The 25,615-nt window shown below is 38.7% G+C and overlaps 3 protein-coding genes across 6 annotated transcripts; all 3 read left to right on the top strand.

Moving 5' to 3' along the window:
- Positions 290–7,244, top strand: LOC110431220 (protease Do-like 9). 3 transcript variants are annotated; one of them, XM_021449979.1, is made up of 10 exons: positions 290–1,037; positions 1,733–1,932; positions 2,052–2,232; positions 3,065–3,256; positions 4,578–4,810; positions 5,293–5,394; positions 5,762–5,812; positions 6,424–6,528; positions 6,631–6,756; positions 6,861–7,244. In XM_021449979.1, the coding sequence occupies exons 1-9, from the start codon at positions 377–379 to the stop codon at positions 6,727–6,729; spliced, it is 1,824 nt and encodes a 607-aa protein (XP_021305654.1). In that variant the 5' UTR covers positions 290–376; the 3' UTR covers positions 6,730–6,756; positions 6,861–7,244. The 3 variants fall into 3 exon arrangements, with proteins under 3 accessions (XP_021305654.1, XP_021305655.1, XP_021305653.1); XM_021449980.1 differs by having other exon boundaries at positions 6,631–6,739; XM_021449978.1 differs by having other exon boundaries at positions 291–1,037; positions 6,631–7,244.
- LOC8065540 (rac-like GTP-binding protein 4) lies at positions 15,250–19,753 on the top strand. Its single transcript, XM_002436718.2, has 8 exons — positions 15,250–15,633; positions 15,874–15,961; positions 16,080–16,189; positions 16,359–16,422; positions 18,592–18,656; positions 18,763–18,828; positions 18,953–19,056; positions 19,468–19,753. The coding sequence occupies exons 1-8, from the start codon at positions 15,529–15,531 to the stop codon at positions 19,511–19,513; spliced, it is 648 nt and encodes a 215-aa protein (XP_002436763.1). The 5' UTR covers positions 15,250–15,528; the 3' UTR covers positions 19,514–19,753.
- On the top strand, positions 20,699–22,039 carry LOC8057889. 2 transcript variants are annotated; one of them, XM_002436719.2, is made up of 4 exons: positions 20,699–20,851; positions 20,948–21,199; positions 21,291–21,467; positions 21,784–22,039. In XM_002436719.2, the coding sequence occupies exons 1-4, from the start codon at positions 20,840–20,842 to the stop codon at positions 21,841–21,843; spliced, it is 501 nt and encodes a 166-aa protein (XP_002436764.1). In that variant the 5' UTR covers positions 20,699–20,839; the 3' UTR covers positions 21,844–22,039. The 2 variants fall into 2 exon arrangements, with proteins under 2 accessions (XP_002436764.1, XP_021306166.1); XM_021450491.1 differs by having other exon boundaries at positions 20,739–20,851; positions 20,951–21,199.

Below are 25,615 nucleotides of genomic sequence, written 5' to 3' on the forward strand. Positions count from 1 at the left end.
GTCTAAAAAATCATGGTTAAAACTGTTGGCTGATTTGTTGTGAAAGAAAAACACTTTTGGCTGATAAAAAAGTACGAGTGATAAGAAAAACGAAAAACTATAAAAAGCTAGGGCGGCGAAGGATTGAAGGGAGACATAAGAAATAGACCTAAGAAATCAATGGCAGCCCACTCAGCCCACTGTAGTTTCAGCCCGGCCCAGGGTGGAGATGGCGCAGTACACACCGTGGCCGCGGGAAGTTTCCGCTTTCTTTCTTGTAAAACGTAAACTAGGAGTCACACTCGCTCCGCGACCGCTCGTGCTCACTTCGGGCTCGAACCCGACCACTCCTGGCACCTCGGCCACCGTCGAGGCGAAGGAACCCTAGCTCGCCTCCATGGACAGCCACGGCAACGCCTCTGGCGGCAAGCGCAAGGGCAAGCGCGGCCGCAAGCCGAAGCCGCCGGTACCCGCACCCGCCTCACCCGACAACGACCACAACCACAACCACCACAATCACCACGCCGCACCGTCCTCCTCGCCGCTCTCCACGGCCGCCGTGGCGGCGTCAGACTCCCCCCCGGACCCGGAGCCGGCGTCATCCTCCCCGGCTCCGCGCCGCCGGGGCCGCAAGTCCCGCCGCATCCGCAACGGGCCCCCGGCCTCCGAGGTCGACGCCGCCCACGGCGCCTCGCCCTCGCCTCCGCCGCGGGCGCGGGGCGGGCCCAAGGCGGCCGCGCCCAACGGCGAGATGGTGGAGGTTCAGGTCCCCGCGGCGGCGGTGGAGCCCCTGCGCTGGGACCAGGTGGTGAAGGTGGTACCGTCGATGGACGCCGTGGTGAAGGTGTTCTGCGTCCACACCGAGCCCAACTTCTCCCTGCCGTGGCAGCGGAAGCGGCAGTACAGCTCCAGCAGCAGCGGGTTTATCATTGGGGGACGCAGGGTGCTCACCAACGCCCACTCGGTTGAGCATTACACACAGGTCAAGCTCAAGAAGCGTGGCTCCGACACCAAGTACCTTGCGACTGTCCTTGCCATAGGCACCGAGTGTGACATTGGTATGCTTCACTCGACTCTAGCCTCATTTTAGCCCGTGAAATATTGCAAAATCGACGTACCTTGGTAGTGTGAACTAGTTGTAGTTGTACTTGCAATAATCCAAGCTTAATGCTTGCGATGTCTGACAAAATGACAGTATCCTGTAGATGTAAGGCCTGTAACGTAGGAGCTCTTTGATTGCTATCCACCTTCAAGTGCATGTTGAATTTAAGATATCTCAATGACTTCTTCATTTTCATATTGGAATATCATTATCTGCTTTTCCTTCTTATAATGATGATGTTGGAATAGAGAATGAAGTCGTGCACTGTTAACTTCTTATGCCTATTGCAATCTGAGAGATGTACATGCCTCGTTTCTTGGTCTTTGTTCATATAGAATTGCATGCTACTAGGGGCAAGCCTAAGCAGAACAGATCACATGGAAAAGTGTGTGTTAAAAAATATAATAAAATATTGTAATAGTTCTGGTAGGATAAGAAGATTATAGAGAAAATCCACCAAAGCTCGTTTGTATGCACCCTCAATTCCAAGACCTTAATATACTGTTATGAAGCTGTTTTGGTCAACTAACTAGATTGGATCAAATGTTCAAGTAACGCTTCATAGAAAAATTGCAGCTTCTCTGACAAATAAAGTCCCAAGAAGTGATTTTTCTTGTTTAATTTTAACCGCAAGGGAGCTTTCCATTTCAGCAATGTTGACTGTGGAGGATGATGAATTCTGGAAAGGTGTTTCACCTGTAGAGTTTGGGTCGCTGCCAGCACTCCAGGATGCCGTCACTGTTGTTGGTTACCCAATTGGAGGCGATACTATCTCAGTGACTAGTGGTGTAGTTTCTAGGATAGAAATACTGTCATATGTTCATGGTTCTACAGAGCTTCTTGGGTTACAGGTATTGTATTATGTTTTTGCATACTTTTACTTATAGATTTGCTTTTTTATACATAGAATGGAATTATGATTACTCTCACTTATGTAAACTTCTGTTGCCTGGATATTACTCATAAACAGATAGATGCAGCTATAAATTCAGGGAACTCAGGGGGCCCTGCTTTCAATGATAAGGGAAAATGTGTTGGTATAGCTTTTCAATCTCTGAAACATGAAGATGCAGAGAACATAGGCTACGTTATACCCACCCCAGTTATTAACCACTTCATTGAAGACTACCACAAATCTGGAGAATACACAGGTTTCTTCCTGTTCTATTTTTATATACAATTTATTGTATTGAGACATGTATTTGTGGTGTATGTTATGGGGCATGAATCCAATAAGTGTTTGTTTGCGTAGGAACATGTTAGACGTGTCTAGGTTTCTATCAGCTGTCATGACATTATGATTATAAGAGCTGATGGTATATATTAGTCATTTTAGAGGGAACATTGAATAATCCGTCATGAAACATGAATCTCTAGAATTCTTGGGCTGTGCACACATTACAGAGCAATGGAACTGATAGCTGCATGAAAATTGTAACTTAACTCTGATTGCCATTTTGGAAAAAATATGGATTTAGTATTGTCAATTATATAGTGAACCATAACCTTTTGTGGTGTGACAAACTGATTTGAGTTTGATCATGAGACTAAAACTGCCAAATATTAATTTCATTTGAAGATCTGAGATGCTTCCCAGTGGTAAAGAACAAGGATCACCAAGCCTGATAATTGGGGCCAGTGTGGACCCCTATTTTGAAGAAATATTATTCTCAGTTTTGTGCTCCACATGAGGAATTTAACCTTTCAGCTGCATGGGTTGGTTGTTCTTCCTTTTGCCTGGTTATTTTTTTTCATGGGCGGCAACCCTTTTTATATCAATAAATTATTGTGGTCATTTTTTATTTAAGATTGTACTATATACTATGAAAAAACTTGACCTGCAGGGGGTAAGATGACTCCCGGGCATTGCCTGATAGAGAAGATCTCTCATGCAGATCAAAATTGTACTATATACTATGATGTGCACTCTAGTTACACCTATGTTCTTAATCTGGTATGTAATTATCTTGTTTCCTTCTGCAGGTTTCCCTATACTTGGAATAGAATGGCAAAAAATGGAAAATCCTGATCTCCGCAAGGCAATGGGAATGAAAGCTAACCAAAAGGGTGTTCGGATACGAAGGATTGAGCCAACTGCTCCTGAATCTGGATGCCTCCAACCTTCTGATATCGTCCTTAGCTTTGATGGTATTGATATTGCCAATGATGGTACAGGTTAGTCCTTGCTTCATATTACTGGATATGCTAATTGTCACTTTTTTTTTGTTATTTAACTTGTCTGCATTGGCCAAGAGGTGTTATATTATATTACAAGTCTGTAGCTGTAATATGTCATTGCCTATTCTCCAATGATCATTTCGTTTTCTCTTAGATAGCTTATTAGAAGTTGTATTCCATTTGTATGGCTCACTTGTAGTTGATGATCCTGATTTTGGGATTTGATTCCAGTTTCTGTTTGTATCTACTCAAAGATGCTCTTTCTCTGTGTGTTGATGTCCTAAACACACATACAGATATGGGATGTGGGAAAATATTCAGTGCAAACCGCCTCTTCTGTAGAAACATGAACCCACCCCCTCTCAAAAATATACTCAGGAAAATTTTAAAAAAACCATCCATAGTGTACCCATAGTTGCAGTTCACTAAAATGAGATGCAATCTTGTGAAAATTCATACAAAAATGACAAATTTCAGGTTTTTGCGCACTGAAGATGAATTCTCAGGGATTTTTTCTTTTAAAGTGCACATGCACCTGAAATTTATTACCCTTATTTGATATTTTTCTAGATTGAGATTAGATCTCAAACTTTTGCGACAAAATGGATGTGCATCGTTTCAATTTTTTCCATAATGGTGTAAAACCGAATTTGATTACCTACACAGCGAAATTTAAAAGACGATACAAACAGACCCTACCCAGGTATCCCCACAACTCTAATCACCAAGGGATCAGACGCCGTGAGAACTGAGAACAAACCACCCAAGCTAAAGCCATAAACGGCTAGCCCCAAAGTACTTCGACATGGTTGATCTGTGAGGAACATTACAAGGTGTAAGGCCTAACATTCAGCATGCAGGCTGACAGCAGCATGGTTAAGCAAAAGCAGACTTGCTTCCAGAGGCTTTGTCACAGGGATCTTGGGTACTCTTCCTCCCAAAGTTGCTAGTGGAAGTACAATGCCATCCTATTCACGGTCTCAACACCTTGCTCAAATCTGGGAGACGAACTCTTTGCGCTGTAGACCTGACCAATAGTTAAGAAAAGAGCAAATCATACACATGACTGCTGTTGGGCATTTGATTCTCTTGCCTTCAAAACAGAGTTCCTTGTGCTCTCATTCCACAGGGGAATCTGGATTTTATGTTTTAGCTGAGTAATGTACTCTCATCTCATGTAGTTTTTCTTTACAATTTGTTGGCTTTGATACTGAGGGTCCCAGTAGTCATAACCATTTAAATCCAATCACACAATTTCTTGTTAAAGCATATTACATTGAGTTGATATCTTACTCTTTATCACTGCTTGGTCATCCAGTTCCTTTTAGGCATGGTGAGCGCATTGGATTCAGCTACCTTGTTTCTCAAAAGTATACTGGTGAGAAGGCACGTGTGAAAGTACTTCGCAACTCAAAAATCCATGAATTTAACATAAAGCTGGCAACCCACAAAAGACTCATTCCAGCTCATATCAAGGGAAGGCCACCGTCATATTACATTGTTGCTGGCTTTGTTTTTATGGTCGTGTCTGTTCCATATCTTCGATCTGAGGTATGATGTCTTTCTTCTTTGTTGTTTAGGCTTAGGTATGAAATAATCAAGACAGTAAATCTTTCCATTTCTGTTATATTCTTGCTCACTTCTGACTTTGTAATCCTGGAAATCTTCATCTGGACTTCCAGTATATATAATGTGCATTTTTGTATCTCACTGATATTTAAAAGACAAATCAATAGCTGCTACAGAAGCCATCTATAACCATTCACTTTAAGGGGGCAGTTATTTTTATATTGCACTTTTAAGTCCTTTCTATTCTGGAATTCTCTATTTGTGAAGCAGGTGCCTGCATCGTACTAAACTTATTCAATTCAAGTAACCAACCTCTGTTCTGTTGTTTGTCATAGCTTGGAATCATGCTTTGGCAATATGCCAATATACACTGTGAATTGCTGCAGTTTCTTTTTTCAATTTAGATTAGTGGTGTATAAAATTTGTCCTATTGAGTATTGACTAACTAGAGTGCTATCTGTCAGTATGGAAAAGACTATGAATATGATGCCCCGGTCAAGTTGTTGGACAAGCATTTGCATGCAATGGCGCAATCATCTGATGAGCAGCTTGTGGTGGTGTCACAGGTCTCTTTCTATATGATGGGTCATGAAAACTTTTATTTACGTAGAAACAGCTGTGCATCTCTATTTGTTCTGTAGCTTATTGTACAATAAGGCCGTGTTTAGTTTGTGAAAGAAAAAAATTTCACGACACTGTAGCATTTTCGTTTGTTTGTGGTAATTATTGTCCAACCATGGACTAATTAGGCTTAAAAAATTCGTCTCATAAATTTCGACCAAACTGTGCAATTAGTTTTTATTTTCGTCTATATTTAATACTCCATGCATGCGTCTAAAGATTCGATGTGATGGGGAATCTTGAAAAAATTTGGGTTTTAGGGTGAAAGTAAACAAGGCCTAACACAAATTTTATTTCTTCATGAATCTTCAGGTGCTTGTGGCAGATATAAACATTGGTTATGAAGATATAGTCAACCTTCAGGTAATAGCTTCTATAGCAGAACTTTAGCCACATGATGCTACTTAACTGTTCCATCTGGATTGCATGGTTATCCTCCCATTGCATCAGTGGATCTGTAATACTTTTGTTTGCATGCCAATCTGACATGAAATTTTGAAAATGTATATATTTTGTTAGGATAAAACAATAACAAGGACATAAACATGTCTGTAAACAGTATGTTCACAATAATATATTTTTCCTTGTGCAAGATAGCAAAAATCAGCACTTAAAATAAATACACGATGTTACATCAACTAAATAAAAATTCCTTTTGAACTGGAGGGATTATATTTCAGCAGTGATACCAGTGCCTATATGAAGTCTGGCATGGTTATATACTTATATAAACTTTCTTAGTGCTGTTTTTGATTGTTAATGACATGAACCTAAATCGATATTTTGGAACTGGAGGGATTATATTTCAGCAGTGATACCAGTGCCTGTATGAAGTTTAGTATGGTTATATAAACTTTCTTAGTGCCATTTGTGATTATTAATGACATGAAGCTAAACCAATATTTTCTGTTTTTGGAGTGTGCAGTGTAAGTGCCCTTTTTAAATATATAAAATCTTTTTTTTTGTGTGTATAGGTTCTTGCCTTCAATGGCACACCGGTTAAAAACTTGAAGCACCTAGCGACCATGGTGGAAGAGTGCAATGAGGCATTCCTGAAGTTTGATATGGACTACGATCAGGTATCTGGAGCACAAACAAAAGCTAGTTATGTTTGCCTCGTGATCCATTGTCAAATTTGATGTTCTTACTGTTTATTGGTTCTACTTATCACCATTTGACAGTTGGTTGTCCTGGAGACGAAAACTGCAAAGGCTGCAACTCAAGATATTCTGACAACACATTGTATACCTTCGGCTGTCTCAGAAGACCTGAAGAGCTGAGGAAAGCTAGGTGCTGGCTGTCGGCTGGTACAGCCAAAAGATCCTACAATCCTTCTGGGACCAGGACACTTGATTTTATTGATGAATACATCTCCCGTTCCACGAGAAATGCTGAAAGAGTTCCATTGCAGGTGAGATTCTGCATGTCGAAGAGTGGAAGCTGGAATGTAACTGGTTGCACCAAAAAAGCCTAGCAAGCATCACATACACTCAAAAGGCATATCGATCAGACTGAATGGCACACTGAGCCATCCCGAGTCATAGTAGGATAGATTAAAAAAAAAAGTTTTGCCTGTATTCCATTTATCAAGTTGATAGCATGGAAATCATCATGAGTAACTTTGCATATACCCATTTGCCATGGTTGGTCAGATGATACTTTCACTTTAGACGTGTGTGGTCCGGTTGTCAAGACCATGCCTTTGTGTATCATCGTTTCTTTGTTGTGTGGAGTACTCAAAGTTCACCGAGGAAAAAAAATCGTATCTGGATAGCTTTTGTCCCAGTTTTCTGTCTTTCGTCGTTCTCGATTTCTTGAGACTCAGTTGTTATGATGTCAATTGCGTCCAAAGGGGACCTGGCTTCGATATCACGGGAAGTGGATTTGCTTGGTCCCTGAACGCGTCTCTTTTGCTCGCCTGGTGTTGGTGTATGTGTATCCCTTCGTTTGCAAGCAAATCCATCATGCCTTGTTGTCCCTTGTTTGGCATGATCCTGGTTGGTCGCATGTGTGATCCCCGTCCCTTTCGCCCTCGTGCGTGCCATCCAAATTGTATACGGGCGTTGACAGGACATGAAATGCTTGGTATCTACGTAGCCGGCGTGCGTTATCATTGGTATTTGGCCGCTACTCTAGCTCGAACTGGCAATATGTTGCAGCGATACCATGCCAGCTCTGGTTACTTGAAAAGGGCAAAGCTCATGAATTAGGAGCACGCTAGCAAATATAACCTGTGTTTTGTCACACATATATATTACTAATAATATATGTCATCCATTTTGTTCCTTGCTTTTTTATCGTTAGGAATGACTGCCTTTTATGGCTAGGAATGATCTTTTAAATTTTTGTATAGATACTCCACTAGGCAAGTACTTTTAAAAGATTAAGGTCTCATTTGGACAACTCAGTTTCGCTATGGGCAACTTTTTATACGAAGCTGAGTTGTTTTTAAAAAACTGTTTGACAAACTAGCTTTACGTATGGCTGAGAGAGAAATGAGGGACAAAACTATGAAAAGCTACTATTTTTTAGTTTCACCTCTTTCTATTTTTTTTTGTGAGAGCATAAATAAAGAGCTTCACTTATAAGGTATTTTGGAAACGGGTATTTAGTATATAAAAAAAGCTCATAGCAGCGTGATGCTATGTCAGACCATAAGCGTCCTGATTGATGAATAAGGCCTTGTTTAGATTCGAAAAGTTTTTGAATTTTGACATTGTAGCACTTTTGTTTTTATTTGACAAATATTGTCCAATCATAAAGTAACTAGGCATAAAAGATTCGTCTCGTGATTTACGGATAAACTGTGCAATTAGTTTTTGTTTTCATTTATATTTAGTGCTCCATACATATGCCGTAAGATTCGATGTTACGGAAAATCTTAAAAAAAATAGTTTTTAGGTGAACTAAACAAGGCCTAAAACTGGTAAAATACGATGAACATCCACGTGGAACCGTGAGGGATGATGAGGTGACGAAACAAACACAACACCAGTACTCTTGTTTACCGGTCCACTAGGCTGTGACAGCCAGCATTTTCTGCCTTGAGCCGTAACAATCTGTTTACAGCCGGACATCTCCTTGGAGTGCGCGCCGGCAGGGAGAGCACTGGCCGACGCAGAATCCAGCCACAGCCCATGCCAGGTGACTGGCGATGGGCAGGAGCGAGACCCACATGACATGAGCATGCCCGTGCTGTGCGGCCGTGCGTCGTGTACGCGCATCGGTGCGTCGATCGCCCTGGCGTGCCGCATGAACGCACACGGCGCGAAGCGCTGGCTCGCGCGCTGCACCGGCACGCGGTGGGGCGACGTGAGTACGTGTACGTGCGTGACACTTACACTGCCGCACCCGCACCCACACCGCCGACGCCCCTGCCGGTGCCATGCATGCAGCCACCGCCAAAAGTTATGGCGCCGGCCACGCCAGGAGACTGCAGTTGTGCAGAGCATACGCTGTTTCATAAATCACAAGTGCAGCACTTTCACTTGTATTTAATAATTATTATCGACTAAAAGCCTATTTGGATGTACTCAAAAACCTAAAAATTTACAAAATTTCTCATCACATCAAATATTACACTATATGTATGGAGCACTAAATATAAATTAAAAAATAACTAATTGCACAATTTACCTGAAAAATCGTAAGACGAATTTTTTAAACCTAGTTAGTCTATGATTAGATAATGTTTGTCAAATACAAATAAAAGTGCTACAGTATCAAAATCCAAAAACATTTTAGATCTAAACACACCCTAAATAGGTTTAAAAAATTTGTCTTATAAATTACAAATAAACTATATAGTTAATTATTTATTTATCTATATTAAATATTTCATACATGTGCCGATATGATGATAAATCTTAAAAAATATTTTTACATTTTTGGAAACTAAACAGGATCTGGCTTAGAATTTTTGAAAATTATAGTATTTTCGTTTGTATTTGACAAATATTATCCAATCATGGACTAACTAGACTTAGAATATTCATCTTGCAAATTACAGGCAAACCGTGCAATTAGTTATTTTTTAATCTGTATTTAATGCTCCATACATGTGGCATAAGATTCGATGTGACGGAGAATTTTGAAAAATTTTATAATTTTTTTAAGAAATAAAAGCCTTGTTTAGTTCGCGAAAATTTTTGGATTCGACTACTGTTTATATTTGATAACTATTGTCTAACTATAGACTAATTAATCTTAAAAGATTTATCTCGTAAATTATAAACAAATTATATTATTATTTTTTTTATCTATATTTAAAATATAATACTCTATATATGCGTCTAAAGATTTAATATGATAAAGAATCTTGAAAGTTTTTTAAAACTAAACAAGGCTTAAATGGCTGCTGCGCTAGTTCTAGGTCCGGAAGCGAACGCAAAATTTACTGAAAAAAAACTCATGAGATTTGCTGAATTAATAACTGTGACGATCATGCACTGTATTAACTTCTGTACGTGAATGATTTGGTTTTGTTGCCATGTCATCATTTCTTTTAGACCAAACACCATTGGCCCAGCTTTATCAAAAAGTATACAGAAGTTGGAATGGAGATACAAGTTTAGGCGTCCAAAAACTTTTCATCAATCCTATCGAATCTTTCAACACATATATTACATATATTAGTATAGTTTACTATAAAGCAACAAAAGAGACAAAAGGTAACCCCACTAAATAACCACACTAGTCAAAATCATCTACTCCCTCCTGAAAACTTGCTCTCCTAAGATCCGTGCAAGTCAATTTTTTTTAAATTTGATCAGCTTTATAGAAAAGAACATCAATATCTCACATAAAATAAGTATTTTATAAAAAATATAGTTTATAATAAATTTAATGATATTGATTTGGTATTATAAATCTTAATATTTTTTTCTACTAATTAGGTTAAAGTTTTAAAAATGTAACATAGGACGCAAAGTTTTCGAGGATGGAGGGAGTACTAAGCTGACTCAGCTCGCCACAGCTCGACTGCACCAACCATCACCACTAGTGATTATTAACCTAGGGTTGTTTATTGCTTTCAAGTTTCAAGTTGCCTTTGAGTTTGTAGGTCACTCCTTTCTATTTTCTTTATTTTCTCATTGTAAAATTCATTCTTATTCTTAATAGACAACATGCTCGGCACATTTTTTTTTTAAAAAAAGAAATGTCGCAGCTTGCAATAATTAATTTTCAATAGCGTGCATATTCTCATTGGAACCTTGAATCTGTCATGCAAATTTGACAGTGTTTAGAAACTAAATAAAAGTTTATTCCAAATTTGTGGACTATGAAGCGTCTTCTTTCGAATGAACATAGACAGTTGACAACGAAGCAATTTACATTCACACTACGGCTGGTTGGATGATGACTACAACTTGTCACGCTGCAACATAGACGTCTCATAGTTTCTTAGGCAATTATTTGACTTAGGCCTTGTTTAGTTCCCAAAAAATTTTGCAAAATTTTCAGATTTTCCGTCACATCGAATCTTTAGACACATGCATAAAATATTAAATATAGATAAAAATAAAAACTAATTGTACAGTTTGGTCGAAATTGACGAGACAAATCTTTTGCACCTAGTTAGTCTATGATTGGATAATATTTGTCAAATACAAACGAAAAAGGTACAGTGTCGATTTTGTAAAATATTTTAGAACTAAACAAGGCCTTACTGTCGCAATAGCACGCCACACTTTCTTAGCACCCTATCTTACATGGAGCTTTTTACCTGTATGCTATTATGAAAGATTAACCAAACCAGGAAGCCACTAAAAAGTTGTTTCGCACCGCTGTACCCAACTTCATCTTCGACTATACCCGTGTGACATTCCGTCTCCGTTCCGTTTGTTTTGTGACGTTTAAGGGATCTGACACGTGGGTCCCATGTAGAAAAATGTCATTTTTACCCCTTGAGTCCATCGACCCTCACGCGGAGGCCGTGCTCGTGCTGCTCTCCGCGGTGTTCCTCCGAGGCGCGGGAGTCCACGACATTCAGGTACTAGTACGTTACTTTTCTTTTTTTTCTTATTCTTTCTTTATTTAACTTTTCTTTTCTTTTCTTTTTTTTATCTATTTTTTTCTTTTCGTGTTTCATGTCGCGGGATCGGCTGTAAGTTGGTTTCTTTTGTTTTCCATTTTTGTTATTGTTCTCATTTCTTTATTTTCCTTTTCTTTTATATTTTTATTTTTATTTACATTTCTTTTTTGTTTTAAGTGATTATTATTATTATTATTATTATTATTATTATTATTATTATTATTATTATTATTATTTTAAATTTCCATTTTATGTTTCTTTTATTTATTTTTTCTTTTCTTTTCTTTCCGTTTTAATATTTTATTTCTAATCTTGATTTTTTAATTTTTTTCTTTTTTTTTGTTTTTAATTTTATTCTTTTTTTGTTTCGTGTGATTTTTCATTATGCTTTTGATTTTGATTTTTTATTTTTTTCTTTTTCTTTTTTTCGTGCATGATTCATTTTTTTGACATGATGTGCATCCAGTACCGCGGGCCACAATTTTTTGACACAGTACTCTCGTCACCATCTAGTAAGCCAGTCAGCTCTGGTTGCTCGTTCAACGACGGGCCTCAAAAATGGTTTCTCGAACTTGATTTTTTACTTGTTAATTACGACTGAGACTTCCTTTAGGGTGATTTTCTTCAATATAATTAAGAAGCAAGTATCGTAGAGAAGAGGGGATGACGACGGCCAAGTAGCTCGACTGCTCGAGAAAATTCAAGAAACTCTGAGACAAACAGTGTATTCACTTAAATTTACTAGCCAAATCTATTAGTTATTGAACAGTATTCTTTTAGAAAAATATTAATTAACAATATTTTCTGTTATAACTTATGAACCTAACGACGCGTACAGAGTAAGCAAAGCTTGTTCGACGCAACTGCATGGGGGCCTTGTTTAAGTTCCCAAAAATTTTGCAAAATTTTTTAGATTTTCGGTCACATCGAATCTTTAGACGTATGCATGGAGTATTAAATATAGATAAAAATAAAAACTAATTGCATAGTTTGGTCGGAATTGACGAGACGAATCTTTTGAGCCTAGTTAGTCCATGATTGGACAATATTTGTCAAATACAAACAAAAATACTACAGTGTCAATTTCCAAAACTTTTTGGAAACCGTAGAGCCTCACCTAACTTTTAGAGCACCCAGATTAAGGCCTTGTTTAGTTAAAAAAATTTACAATTTTTTTTTAAATTTTCCATCAAATCGAATCTTTAGACGTATTTATGGAGCATTAAATATACACGAAAATTTGACACACGGTATTTTGACCATACACCATATCCTGCATTTACCATGGTAGTATCCAAAATAGGCAATCAGTGGCACACGGTATTTTGATTGGCTCATTCATAGCGGTATCCAAAATTGGCAGTCAGTGGCACTGGGGACAAGAAAATTTTGTTGTCGAGACCAAGTAGCCCAGGGGCATAAGTCTTTTGCCAGGCCACTTAACTGCCGTTAGGCTTCAAAATGGACCGAATGGCACACGGGTATAGCCGAAGATGAAGTTGGGTATAACGGTGCGAAACAACTTTTTAGTGGCTTCCTGGTTTGGTCGATCTTTCGTAATGGCATACAGGTAAAAGGCTCTCTTACATGTCATAACTCATTTTCTTGTCGAACTTGTCATAAATATGGTTTTGATTTTGCTCGCCACACTTTGACAATTATAGTTTGCCAAAGGTTATAGGCGTGGTAAGCACGAACCAAACATGCCCCAGGAGCGTTCCGGACAAATATGAGGCCCAGTTCAAAACAACAAGTGGAGGCCTAGCATCTATTATCAAAATCTAAAAAAGATAATATCAAATATCAATATATAACAAAGACAATATATAAAAAATTAACTAAATAAAATAGGGATTGTGCATGAAATTTATACTAGGCAATGATCTCCGTCTAGCGTCCAAATCTGGATCCGGCCGTCTAGGATTGCTATTAAGTCTCGACTCTTGAGTGACGAACAACACCAAGGGCGAGAAACAAGTCCAAAGAACGAAGCCACAAACTCACGGAGGGTTATAAACTTATGTGAAGAAGAATTACCGGCCATAGACTTTTCTAATTCACGATCATAGACTCAATATGCTTTCCCTCAAATGAAATAGTAGGCCACGTTTTTTGAGTCGCTGTGACTAATTTACTAATTAAAACAAACCTAAAATTATTATATATATTTAGAACACTTAGTAAAATTTAAATTTTGAGGCACAGCCCGCACGGGCTACGTAACGCCCCTGCATGCCTATTCATGCCCCAAAAGTTATGAGCCATTCGGGTATTTATGAATTGTACAAGAATCTAAAGTAATTTCATGACATTTTTTGAAATCTTCTGTTTTTAGCTCCATGACCTACACATTGGATGGGAAATCTCTCCTCAAAATACATTACTTAGAGTAACTCCAACAGATATGTTATCCATATTATCTAGGCTATTTTTATATTTTTAAACAAAAAGTAAAGTCCAACAGTTGTGCTATTTGGTTTGCTAAAATAACAAGTTTGTTATTCCTAAACTTTCGCTTGTCATATATAGCATGTCGTCCTCATTAGCTATCCTATACAAACACTGTTGTGGAACTCTATGCTTTAAGTAAGTTTTTTATTTTACACAATGGCTAAATCTTGTAGTTTAGAATATAATTTTACCTAGTCTTTTGTAGATGCTCTTACAATAATTTCAACAGTTTGGTTATTCTTCTTGTGAATGCTACTTTAGAATTTGTATAGCAAAAATTAGGCTCCAATAGATATACTATCTGACTTTATGAAATAGAAAGCAGACTATTCTTTAATTTTTGGTGGCCATATATAGCTAACCACGACGACTTACTACCTAACTTTGTAAAATAGTAAGGTTTTTGTCGACCTCTTTTTTTTAAGAGTTTTCTATTTTATAAAATGAGTAAATAATAATATTTAGGTATTAATTTTAGCTAAGATATAACACCATAAATTTTAGAAACTTTCACCGGCAAATGACAAAAAATATACTTCCTTCATACTAAAATAGTGGATGCTTTAGGATTATGTACGGCTACTAACGTTGCAGCTAAAAGACCAAAATACGTTCATGCTAAAGAGAGAGGTAAAAAGGAGTTAGAGACAGAGATGTATTAGAAAAAAGAGAAATATGTATTGAGAGAAGAGAAGGTTAAATATTTTAGGATAAAATTTAAGCTCAACAACGTCAATTATTTTAAAACGGAGGGACTATTCCACGAGTTAGGCCTTGTTTAGTTCCCTAAAAATTTTGCAAAATTTTTCAGATTCCCTGCCACATCGAATCTTTAGACGTATGCATGGAGTATTAAATATAGATGAAAATAAAAACTAATTGCACAGTTTGGTCGAAATTGATGAGACAAATCTTTTAAGCCTAGTTAGTCTATAATTGGACAATATTTGTCAAATACAAACGGAAGTGCTATTATTCCTATTTTGCAAAAAATTTTGGAAGTAAACAATGACCTTGTTTAGTTCCGAAAAGATTTTGGATTTCGGTACTGTAGCACTTTCGTTTATTTGTGACAAATATTATCCAATTATGGACTAACTAGAATCAAAAGATTCGTCTCGCGATTTCCAGCTAAACTGTGTAATTAGTTTTTGATTTCGTCTATATTTAATGTTTCATGCATGTGTCACAAGATTCGATGTGACAGGAAATCTTGAAAACTTTTTGCTTTTTGGATGAACTAAACAATGCCAAGACCTTAAAGAACTCGTGCATTTCCCAGTCCCAGCATAGCATACCCCACCGAAACTGAGGACAGGATCCAGATCACAGTACTCAGGACAGCGAGATAAAAGAGAGGGAGACACTGCCGAGGTGAGAACGGTCAGAGGGACTCTAGCAGACGAGACGAGAACTGAGCATGTGACCCTCACTGTGTGTTTCTCTCTCTCTTCCCCTGCTCGTCTTTCTGCAAGAAGCCACAACCACCACCACCAAACAGCACAAGAGTGAGCATGTGACCCTCTTCTCTGTTTCTCTCATTCCCTTCATTCATCACCTTGCTGGTCTCCCTCTTCGACCTCTGGCCTTGGCCATGGCATCCAGCGCCTCCCGGTTCATCAAGTGCGTCACAGTGGGGGACGGCGCCGTGGGAAAGACCTGCATGCTCATCTGCTACACCAGCAACAAGTTCCCCACTGTAATGCTAAGGCGTCCTCTTTTTCCATGTCTATATATGTTCAGCATCCATTTATTGGAATAGAGATTCGGGATTTTCTTGGATTCTTTTGTAATTTTTTTTTTGTGATTTTTCGTTTGTGCTTGTACGATTGATTTTCTTAATCTGGTCCCTCCATCTTGGGAAACTCGTTATGATACCTACCCTGGAATTATTAGAAATTTTCCAACTTCATTTTCTCTTGTGTTTTACATTTTGCAGGATTACATACCCACTGTCTTCGATAACTTCAGTGCAAACGTGGTGGTCGACGGCACCACCGTGAATTTGGGCCTTTGGGATACTGCAGGTACTTTCAAACTTACTTTTTTTTTGTTAATGAATTTGTAGAGCTTATGCAATTCTACTTCAATTTAATTAGATTTGCAGTTGGTGATCTTGATAATGTGGACATGAACTGTTTTCAGGGCAGGAAGATTACAACAGATTGAGGCCACTGAGCTACCGCGGAGCAGATGTGTTCGTGCTCGCTTTCTCGCTTGTCAGCCGAGCTAGCTACGAGAATGTTATGAAGAAGGTGCATTTCTCTTTTTTGATTAATTGGTTCGAGAATTTCAACCATGGTTTCCATTTTCTAGTAATCTTGTTCCGGATGACACAAAATGGCTTATACTTCAGTTTGTTTTACTAATATCCATGTTTTCCGAGTTTCAGTTTGTTGTACTAATGCCCTTGTTTTCATTCAGTGGCTACCGGAGCTTCAGCATTATGCACCGGGTGTACCCATAGTGTTGGCTGGAACTAAATTGGGTGAGTTGTGTGACAACGATATATTTCCGTTTTTATATTTGTGTGAAATAATGGGGACTACTGAGGTGTACATTCTGTCTAGAAGACTATGTTGACAACCTATTGGTGACCCTAGTAGTGGTTAGGACATATTTGTCATTGCATTGCTGGGATTGTGTTAGCTTTTAGTTTGCCAAGAACCATTTGTAGTTTGGAGGCTCTAGATTGTATTAAATTAGTTTTCTCTTTGTGAGCATAGGGGCAGCTGCCCCATCAATTGATATGGCTCAGGCTCAACCATTATATCAGCACTGAGTGCCTGAGATTGAACCACATCACCCTCAGCCCTCCGGTTGTATAGCTCAATCTCTGCCCTGAGCCCTCCGGTGCCAATCTGATGGCTGAGGCTGAGCTAGGTCGGTGGTTGGGCAGCTGCCCCCTATGATCACAAAATCCACACATGTTTAAATGCTTCAAAGCATTAAGTATAAATGAGGTGCATGCGTGGAAATGGTCAGACAAGTGGTTCATGGAAGCTTCATATTGAGCCTTGATTCTATTCTCTAATAGAGTTTTTGAATGCTTAACAAAGCTGTATTTTTTTTTAGATTAGGGAATAAAATATTCCGGCCTTCACAATCAACATTGATTGCTTAGAGCCAAACCTTACAAGAGAGGGACTTAGCCCAGAAGCCGCTAAGCGGGAAGACCAACTGAATTACCGAAGCCTTTCAAGATCAAAACAAAAGATGAGACATAGCCCAAAGAAAAGGATGAAACGAAAAGAGACCCAAACTCATCTTCCAGACCAGACCCCTACAGACTACCATGGCACAAACCTGGAGACACACTATGCCAGGCCAAAAGACTCGAACCATACCAGAATCAGCAACTGGTCCTACGGTCCTATCCTTCTCTGAGATTTCCAGCCACCAGAACCGAAGAAATGTAAAGCCACCCCTTCCAATTCTTTGCAGCCATCAATCAACATTCTTCTCTCTTCCTCTTTAGACAACAGCCATTGTCTGATCCAAAAAGTCCCCCTGAAAATCACCTGCAAGAAGGAGTTAGCAATCTTGTTTTGGAACACCGCATCATTTCTATTCAACCATAATATCCAACATATGGCTGCTATCCCCACTAATACTTGTTTTCTTAGCCCAGGAGCAAAACTCCTTATCCAAGAACCAAACATGTGTGAAATAGACATTGGTGGTTGAATGTTAAATGCAATAAACAAAGTGTTCCAAACAGACCTCGCCACACGGCACTCAAAGAAAAGATGCTGGATATTCTCAACTAGGCCACACAAATTATACTTAGCGTCCCCTTTCCATTTTCTTTTTAATAGGTTGTCTTTTGTTAAGATTACTCCTCTTTTTAGATACCACAGAAAAATTTTAATTTTCAAAGGTAACCTTGCTTTCCAGAAAAGTTCTTTCTTAGATGTTCTCTCCCATTTCATTATTGAGACTCACCGGTTGAGAAGACTCCCGTTTTCCCAATTTGCCAAATGAGTTTGTCCTTGTCATTGTTGAGACTCACCGGTAGCACTGAAGATACCAGACTGAGCTATCCGGAACCATCATTCCGAAGGACAACTAATATACCTTAAACCACAATTTGTTAAAAAGATGTTATATTGATTCAATACCAACATACTACTTGGCATCTATCGTTTTTGTTCCAAGTTATTTCCCAAAGATAATTGGTTGTTATCAATCATTTCGCCCCATTATATAGTTTAGCTACTATCAATTTTCTAAATGTGGATTGTTCTAGCATTTTCCATTAAATTAACTGCTGAAAAGAAAGCTTTTGTAGGGTTTGTAAAGAGTCCAATAGATCCTCCAGTGAGTTTATGTGATCAATTTAATACCTTCCTTCTCAATAAGTGAATGAATTGTATTAGTTGTAGTCTCAGGTTCAATATTTCCTCACTCAGAGTTCAAAAAGAGGAAACTGGAGTTGAAAAATAGAAACATTATTCTGCCTCTATGATTTTTTGTATCACCCGGAAATGCCAGGCCCAGGCATCCTTTTCGACTTGTTCTTAAGAAATTAGCATCTTACATACAGTTGTATTATTTGCAAAAGAAGATTCTTGATTAAAAGATTGAGTTTTGTTTGAGTGGATTATGACTTTTGTAAAAGAAGTTATTATCTTACACAAATGCATATATTGTACAGATCTTCGTGAAGATAAGCACTACTTACTTGACCATCCTGGCGCAGTACCTGTTACTACAGCACAGGTCTTATTCCTTGTTCCCATGCTAACTGCTGAGTACTGGAGAATTGCAGCAGCTAAGCTTTGTCATAATTTTAGCAGTTTTGAAATACAAATGCCTCACCTTGCAGGGGGAGGAACTTCGCAAGCACATTGGCGCAACTTGTTACATCGAGTGCAGCTCAAAAACTCAGCAGGTTAGTTGCTCTTTCAATTCCTGTGCAGCTTTTTTTGGGTTTCTGGATGCTTAAGTATTTATCCCTGCTGTGCTGTAGTGGGTGCATCTGTTAACCCCAGAATATTTTTCTGATATATGTACAGAATGTGAAAGCTGTGTTTGATGCTGCCATCAAGGTAGTAATCCGGCCTCCGACCAAGCAGCGAGAAAGGAAGAAAAAGAAAGCACGGCGAGGATGCTCAATGTTGTGAGTAACTTGATAGATGTTTTATCTGATATAAACCTTCTCTCTGAAAATACTTTGTGAAGATAAAGCTTTCTTTGGTTTCCCAGTAGGAGTTACCTTGACCTAACAACATGTGAAGCTATGAAGCTTTTATGTTAAACTGGAATTGGGGCATTAGAATGGTTCCTGTAGACAACTACTGAAAATTAGGAAGTCCCTTTATGCTCCTCAATGTCTATATACTCATGATCTTGTCCAAAGGTGAAAAGGTGCTTCAGATAATCAGTAGTACATCAATTTATGATTGCTTGGGAAATCATAAGCTTAAATTCTCAACTATGCTCCATCGTAATAACACTGCACACACCATCCCTTTGGATTCCAGTTTATTGATTGTAAATGTGGACTAAACTTTTCTTTTCTTTGTCGCAGTTGCAGCCGTATCATGCACACAAGGAGACTAGGATGCTTCAAGTGATCGAAGGCCGCCTTCGACGATCACGTAGGTTTCTAAGATGAATCGAGATCATGTGTAGTTTGTCTCCAAGTTTCAAAGTGCTTGTTGCGCTTGCGCACTTGTGCTGGTAATGTGTATATTTAGTCTTTACCAATTGACTTTTAGGAGATATATTAAGTACTTTGTTTATGTACCATTGGCTCATAATGAGCTGGGAAGTTCAATACATATTAAGAAGTAACAATATTCTTTTTCTGGTAATTTTTCTTATATATAGTTTCTTGAAAATCATGTTATCTTTGTTCCACAATACGACTAGACTGTCTGCTTTGGATTCATCGAGGAACCCAAGAATTATAGGAACAGATATGGGCCTAGCAGGGCCACTAGGATTTAGACATGGGGGAAAAGGCCATGTACCCCTTTAGATTTTTTGCCCAATCCACAGTGGCCCTAATCGTTCCATCGATCCATCACTGCTGGCCAGGCGCCGGCCCAGGAGAATTAACTCCCAATGGTTTGTTGATGAAGATACGAGACAATGATGGATCGAATCATCGTCATTTGCTAGGTTTTGTTTACAATTTTTATATTTTTACCAAGTTTCTTATCGATTTAAGTGTGGAATTGTAACTCAAATTATACATTCTATATGCTATTTTCATCGTATGCATGTGACTTGGGCCTTGTTTAGTTCATCCAAAAACCAAAATCTTTTTAAGATTCTCCGTCATATCGAATTTTGCGGCACATGCATAGAGTATTAAATATAGATGAAAATAAAAACTAATTGCATAGTTTACCTGTAAATCACGAGATGAATCTTTTAAGCCTAGTTACTCCATGATCGGATAATGTTTGTCAAATAAAAACGAAAGTGCTATAGTTGCGAAAACCGAAAAGTTTAGGGAACTAAAAAGGCCTTGATTCGTTAAAACGTATTCAGTTTTAGTTTGCATATTTTGTAACAGCTGGCAACATCCATGCCGCCCTTAATAATTACACATAGCATTACTACTCCTGCTACGTAGCATTACTACTCCTGCGCAGCTTGATGCGTATCCGAAATCATTCAGCAGATCTGCATGCAGCGAACCCTTTCGCTTTTGCATCTGCATGCTGCCCAGCCTTTTGCTCCCCTTCCGTTTGCGTGCCATCAATGGCCGACGCTCCTCCTGCGTGCACTCTGCACTGCCACCGCCATGACCACGACAAAATGCCCATCCATATAAATGTGCACGCTGCATCACCAGTTCACCGGAAGCCGCCTAAAGTTACATATATATGACCTGACCACCTCATCTCTGGTCCTCTCTACAGAACACAGATCGAGTATCCGACGACGACATGGAGATGGAGGTGAGTCGTGCAAAGAGTCATATATATATGAAGCTAGCATCGTTTCTTTTTACTGGTGGCATTATATTTTACTGTTGTGTACACGTACTATATTAGAAGATGATGGGGTGTCAGATCCCGGCGTTTGGGATGTGGAACTACTGCAATGATCTCTCCATCACGCAGTACTTCGACTCAGCCATGCAGGCCAGGCTGATGAAGCGCTGCTGGAACCGCCGCGGCAGCGACGCCGCCGCCGCCGCCGCCGCCGTCGTGGTTGGCGAGAAAGCAGGGGTCGCCTGCGGGGACGAACAGCTTGTCTTGTTTAGGACCCCTTCGTTTCAACGCAAGCCTGCAGCCCAGATCAAGGTATGGTATGGTTGCACTGTCATCATTTTCCTAGATCGGAGTTGATTAATTAAATTCGGCGTCGTATGTTAATTAATTGGGTAAATATCAGGTGATAAGGAGGGAAGTGGAGAAGCACTGTGACGGCAACGAGTCGCAGGACGGCGGCGGTGTGCAAGCTGACGAAGTTGTTGCATACTCAGTGAAGCGTAAGGTTATCATTAGTAAAGCTGTGGATGAGGACCTGTACAAAGTGCCCCAACCACCGATGTACCAAAAACCTAGAAAGGTATATATGTCAATTTTTCTCATGAGCTTATAAAGGTATTGTCTTCTTTCAAATTTTTGTTGCTGGTCTTTTCTGGTTTTTTTAGGTGTACTAGACAAGTGATGAAACAATGTGCTCATGCTACAAAGTATCTCTTGAACATTTGTTTTCGTATAAAAAGGCTATTTATAGTTTTGTACCCTCGCATGCTGCAATTCATTTTAGTTTATTCCTTACACAGTGAGAGTTATCCACTTGCATTGCTGCATTGTTCAACTCAAAAAGTATTGCTAAAACTCAACTATTTTCTCACAAAATTATATTGTCGTGCTTTCAGATGAGAAAGGTGGTTTGGAGCATGTGGATTGGGTGCCTGGGTTTAGACTGCGTTGCCTGACAAACAGGGTTGTAATTTACATATTTCTGTATGCAGTCCACCAAAAATAATTATCAAACCCTGTAGGGGTTGAATGCTTTCTGTCTCTACAGTTCTGTTTAATGTATTCTTGGTATCAAGATTTTTTATTTCTTTGTAACTTGCTACATTTTAGGTAATGGAATAGAAACGTGGTCCTATCACTACCGGAAACAAAAATATCTCTGACGATGATGAATATTTTGACGCGGTAATTTACATAAACAGCAGGAAATAAAATTGGTAATCTCCTGTCGGTTGTTGCCAAACACACGTGGTAGTTATGAAATACACATGAAAATTATGAGTTGGCCTATGAGTTATAGAAAACCAATAACAAAATCTGAATTTCTCTCCGTGTTCCAAGAAAACCATCAAGAGCCTATGCAGAGGGAATGGGGTGCAAAACGGTAGGCCCAATATTGAGGTGAAACCCCTCCCCCTCCCTACCTCACTCGGTCGTCGTCCCCTCCCTTCCTCTCTTTCTCAACTCACCCACCGTTCCCTCTCCGTCTTTATCGCCTCTTTCCTTGGACGACTCCCTTTGCATCTCGAAACATTGGTCATAGCGAATCCTGAGCACTGATCCCGTCCCCCACTTGTCGTGCCCGCTCCAGCTAAGGTTCATGCCCGTCGCATAGAGGGGCGGGTGCAGGCAGTGCGATAGCCAGGAGCCCATGGAGCTAGGGGGCCATGAGTATACCCCTATGTAGTACAGGTATTCAGGCCATATAGTCATACGGGCATACAACCCTTTTGCTTGTCGTGTGTGTTTGTGTGTGTACGCTAGATTCCGATCCGAGCAAGATAGAAATCAATGTATCCTATTCTAGCATGAGCCATGTTCGCGACCCCTCGTTTTGTGATCGCCAAACGCGACTTCCTTCGCGATGACGACATGTCTGCGTCGCGACCGACGTTTAATTTCCTATCTTCCTTCAATTCAATCATGCCTGTTTGTGGCCACCGGCACTATGGTAAGTGATTACTAGAGTTCAGTTATCAGTTATAGGGAATTAGAGGTAGGAGCCTAGGGCTTGACCTAATTTTCAATTGTAATATTGAAACATTAGATTGCAGGGCCCTTGTACAAGGGTCCTAGAAATTGTTAAGATGGCCCGCTAAGGTTGCTCCTAGCGGAAGATATTTTGAGTGCATGCACATGGCTGGTGTTTATAGCTATCGTACTCACGGAGTCTGGCAGCTCTCAGAGATTTCATTTGGTTAGCTGCATGCAAGCATCGTTTGTCTCACTAACATGCCTAGAGGATTTTGCCCGCATGAGTAGAACCTAGCTCATGAGGGAATCTTGCGCAACGTGGGACATGGCCCAACCTCCAAACCAGGCAACCAAACGCTGGTTGTCTGCATTCGTGGAGCCTGACCCCAGCGTATGTAGGTAACCAAACACCCCAGGACCATGCTAGGCTGGTAGCAAGGCGCAAGAGAATCAGGCAGGGTCAGATTACGGTCAGAAACTAGGCCGAGCCCAAAAAGGAAGGGACGATAATGCGTAGTAGAGAGCGGACCAGCAAGGATCTAGCCCAATAGATGAAGCCGTGGGCTAAACAGAAAAAAGGGAAAAAGTCAACATTACATTCCTCAACTTTCACAAAAGTCTTCGTTTCATTCCTAAATTTTAAAAACTTTTAAAACCATTCATCTTACCTCTTGACCCTGTTATAAGCGGTTTTGAATGCGGTTTTATCATCTTCTTTTTTATTTTTTTGGCTAAATCTTTAGAAAATTATAGTAAATCACAAAAAACATCATAAAATGGAAAATCTAGTTTTATTGGACTCCGCATGAGTAGATCTACATAGTGAACATATAATATGATATGCTTTAGTAGAAAGGTTTTTTGTGGCTTTAGATCTATGATTTTCTATAATTTATTGTAATAATTCATGTAGTTTCTATGGTCCAATTGTTATGACCTTTTCATGGTGGGCTAATTATTATATGATTAAATTATAGTAAATTTTTCATACTCATTGGATCATGTATGACTTAGTTATATATTTTATTTAGGTTTATTCTTGTTAAATATAAATAAACTATAACCAAGTTATACATGATCCAATGAGTATGAAATTTTTACTATAGTTTAGCTATACAATAATTAGCCCACCATAAAAATATCATTACAATTGGACCATAGAAATTGTAGCCATAAATTATTCTAATTAAATATTGAAAATCAGAGATCTAAAGCCACAACAAAAACTTTCTAAAACATACTATATTATATTATATGTTCATTGTGTACCATCATATAGAGTCCAACAAAACTAGATTTTTCATCTTATGATTTTTTTGTTATTTACTATAACTTTCTAAAGATTTAGCCAAAATAAATAAAAAAGAAGATGACAAAACCACCTTCAAAACCGCTTATAACATGGTCAGAGAGGTAAGATGAATAGTTTTAAAAGTTAAGAAAAGTGTTTTGTCTGATTTTAGACAACAAACGGACTTTCGTGAAGGCAATGTGGACTTTTTCTAAAGGAGAAAAGGATAAAGGAAGAGAAGGTTAATGGGCCAGGAATTATGGCCTTCGGCCTAATGTAAAGAAGGGAGAGTTTCTTTTTTTTTAAAAAAAAATCATGTTGTAACTTACTTTGAAATACAAATTTAAATATTTTTTATTCAAACAAGTTTTAAAAGTCATTTGAACCATTTGATAATTTTTTAAATTTTCCACTTTTGAATACAAATTTTTAATGTTAGATTCGAACTAGTTTTGTCGAATAAAACATAGTATTTTATTTTATAAATACAATAAAACTTTTTTGTAGCCTGATCGAGATTTTAATAAATCATTTTCACAAAATAAACTTGATACCTATGTAATTAAAAATTAATGCAACTAAAAGTGTATACCCTATCCCTATGGCATAGGATTAATTTATGACATATTTTCCTCCTCCTCCTACTACTACACATTAGTCATATATCTAAATCAGTTCTTAGAAAATAAAAAAGGATCAAAATTAGGGTATTACATCAATTTGAAGTTCTAAAAAGCTAGCAATAATGCGCCATGAAAACATTTAGAAGATTCATCATATACAATAGGTTGTACAGAATTTGCACTTAAACTAATATAGGTTCCTTAATTAAAACGGAAAACTACTAATCAAAAATAAAAATATTTGATAAAAAAAATCTAGAGCCGATGTTGAATTGTAGGCTATTGCTCATGATGGGTAGGATGATTTCATCTTAGGGGACGTGGTAAGGTGGTTGGGAGTGTGGTCTTGCGTGGTAGAAGGTTGCTAAAGTCGAAGACGGTGGCATACCTCCGGGAACCTAGGTAGTGCTGTGGAGGGTTGATTCTGGCCAATGGGTAACCTCATAGTGACGTTCACACAGTCAGATGTTGTGGTCGGCAATGCGGCGTGCAATACGGAAGTAGTAGGCGCATAAAAAACGAGGGCTGAAGGGAAAGAGGGTAGACAGGAGTCCTTGTTTGAGTGAGATGAGATTGCCTTGTTTTAGTTCGTGAAAATTTTTAGCTTTGACTACTGTAGTATATTCGTTTATATTTGATAATTATTGTCTAATTATGGACTAACTAGGTTCAAGAGATTTGTCTTGCAAATTACAGTTGTGCAATTAATTTTTGTTTTCATCTATATTTAAGTTTTATGTATGCGTCCAAAAATTTGATGTGATAGAGAATCTTGAAAAAATTTTGAAAACTAAACCAGACCTTTATTTAAGAGATAAGAGCAACTCCAAAAGTATCTAA

The sequence above is a fragment of the Sorghum bicolor genome, chromosome 10 (assembly GCF_000003195.3).
Source record: "Sorghum bicolor cultivar BTx623 chromosome 10, Sorghum_bicolor_NCBIv3, whole genome shotgun sequence".
NCBI classification, from domain to species: domain Eukaryota; kingdom Viridiplantae; phylum Streptophyta; class Magnoliopsida; order Poales; family Poaceae; genus Sorghum; species Sorghum bicolor.

Excerpts from the sequence above, each read along its gene's own strand:
- LOC110431220 (XM_021449979.1), top strand. The coding sequence starts at position 377 with ATGGACAGCCACGGCAACGCCTCTGGCGGCAAGCGCAAGGGCAAGCGC. Across the intron at positions 2,233-3,064 it reads CAAATCTGGAGAATACACAG|GTTTCCCTATACTTGGAATA; the intron begins GTTTCTTCCTGT and ends TTCCTTCTGCAG. Across the intron at positions 5,395-5,761 it reads AGCTTGTGGTGGTGTCACAG|GTGCTTGTGGCAGATATAAA; the intron begins GTCTCTTTCTAT and ends ATGAATCTTCAG.
- LOC8065540 (XM_002436718.2), top strand. The coding sequence starts at position 15,529 with ATGGCATCCAGCGCCTCCCGGTTCATCAAGTGCGTCACAGTGGGGGAC. Across the intron at positions 15,634-15,873 it reads CCAGCAACAAGTTCCCCACT|GATTACATACCCACTGTCTT; the intron begins GTAATGCTAAGG and ends TACATTTTGCAG. Across the intron at positions 18,657-18,762 it reads TACCTGTTACTACAGCACAG|GGGGAGGAACTTCGCAAGCA; the intron begins GTCTTATTCCTT and ends CTCACCTTGCAG.
- LOC8057889 (XM_002436719.2), top strand. Across the intron at positions 21,200-21,290 it reads AGCCTGCAGCCCAGATCAAG|GTGATAAGGAGGGAAGTGGA; the intron begins GTATGGTATGGT and ends GGTAAATATCAG. Across the intron at positions 21,468-21,783 it reads TGTACCAAAAACCTAGAAAG|ATGAGAAAGGTGGTTTGGAG; the intron begins GTATATATGTCA and ends TCGTGCTTTCAG.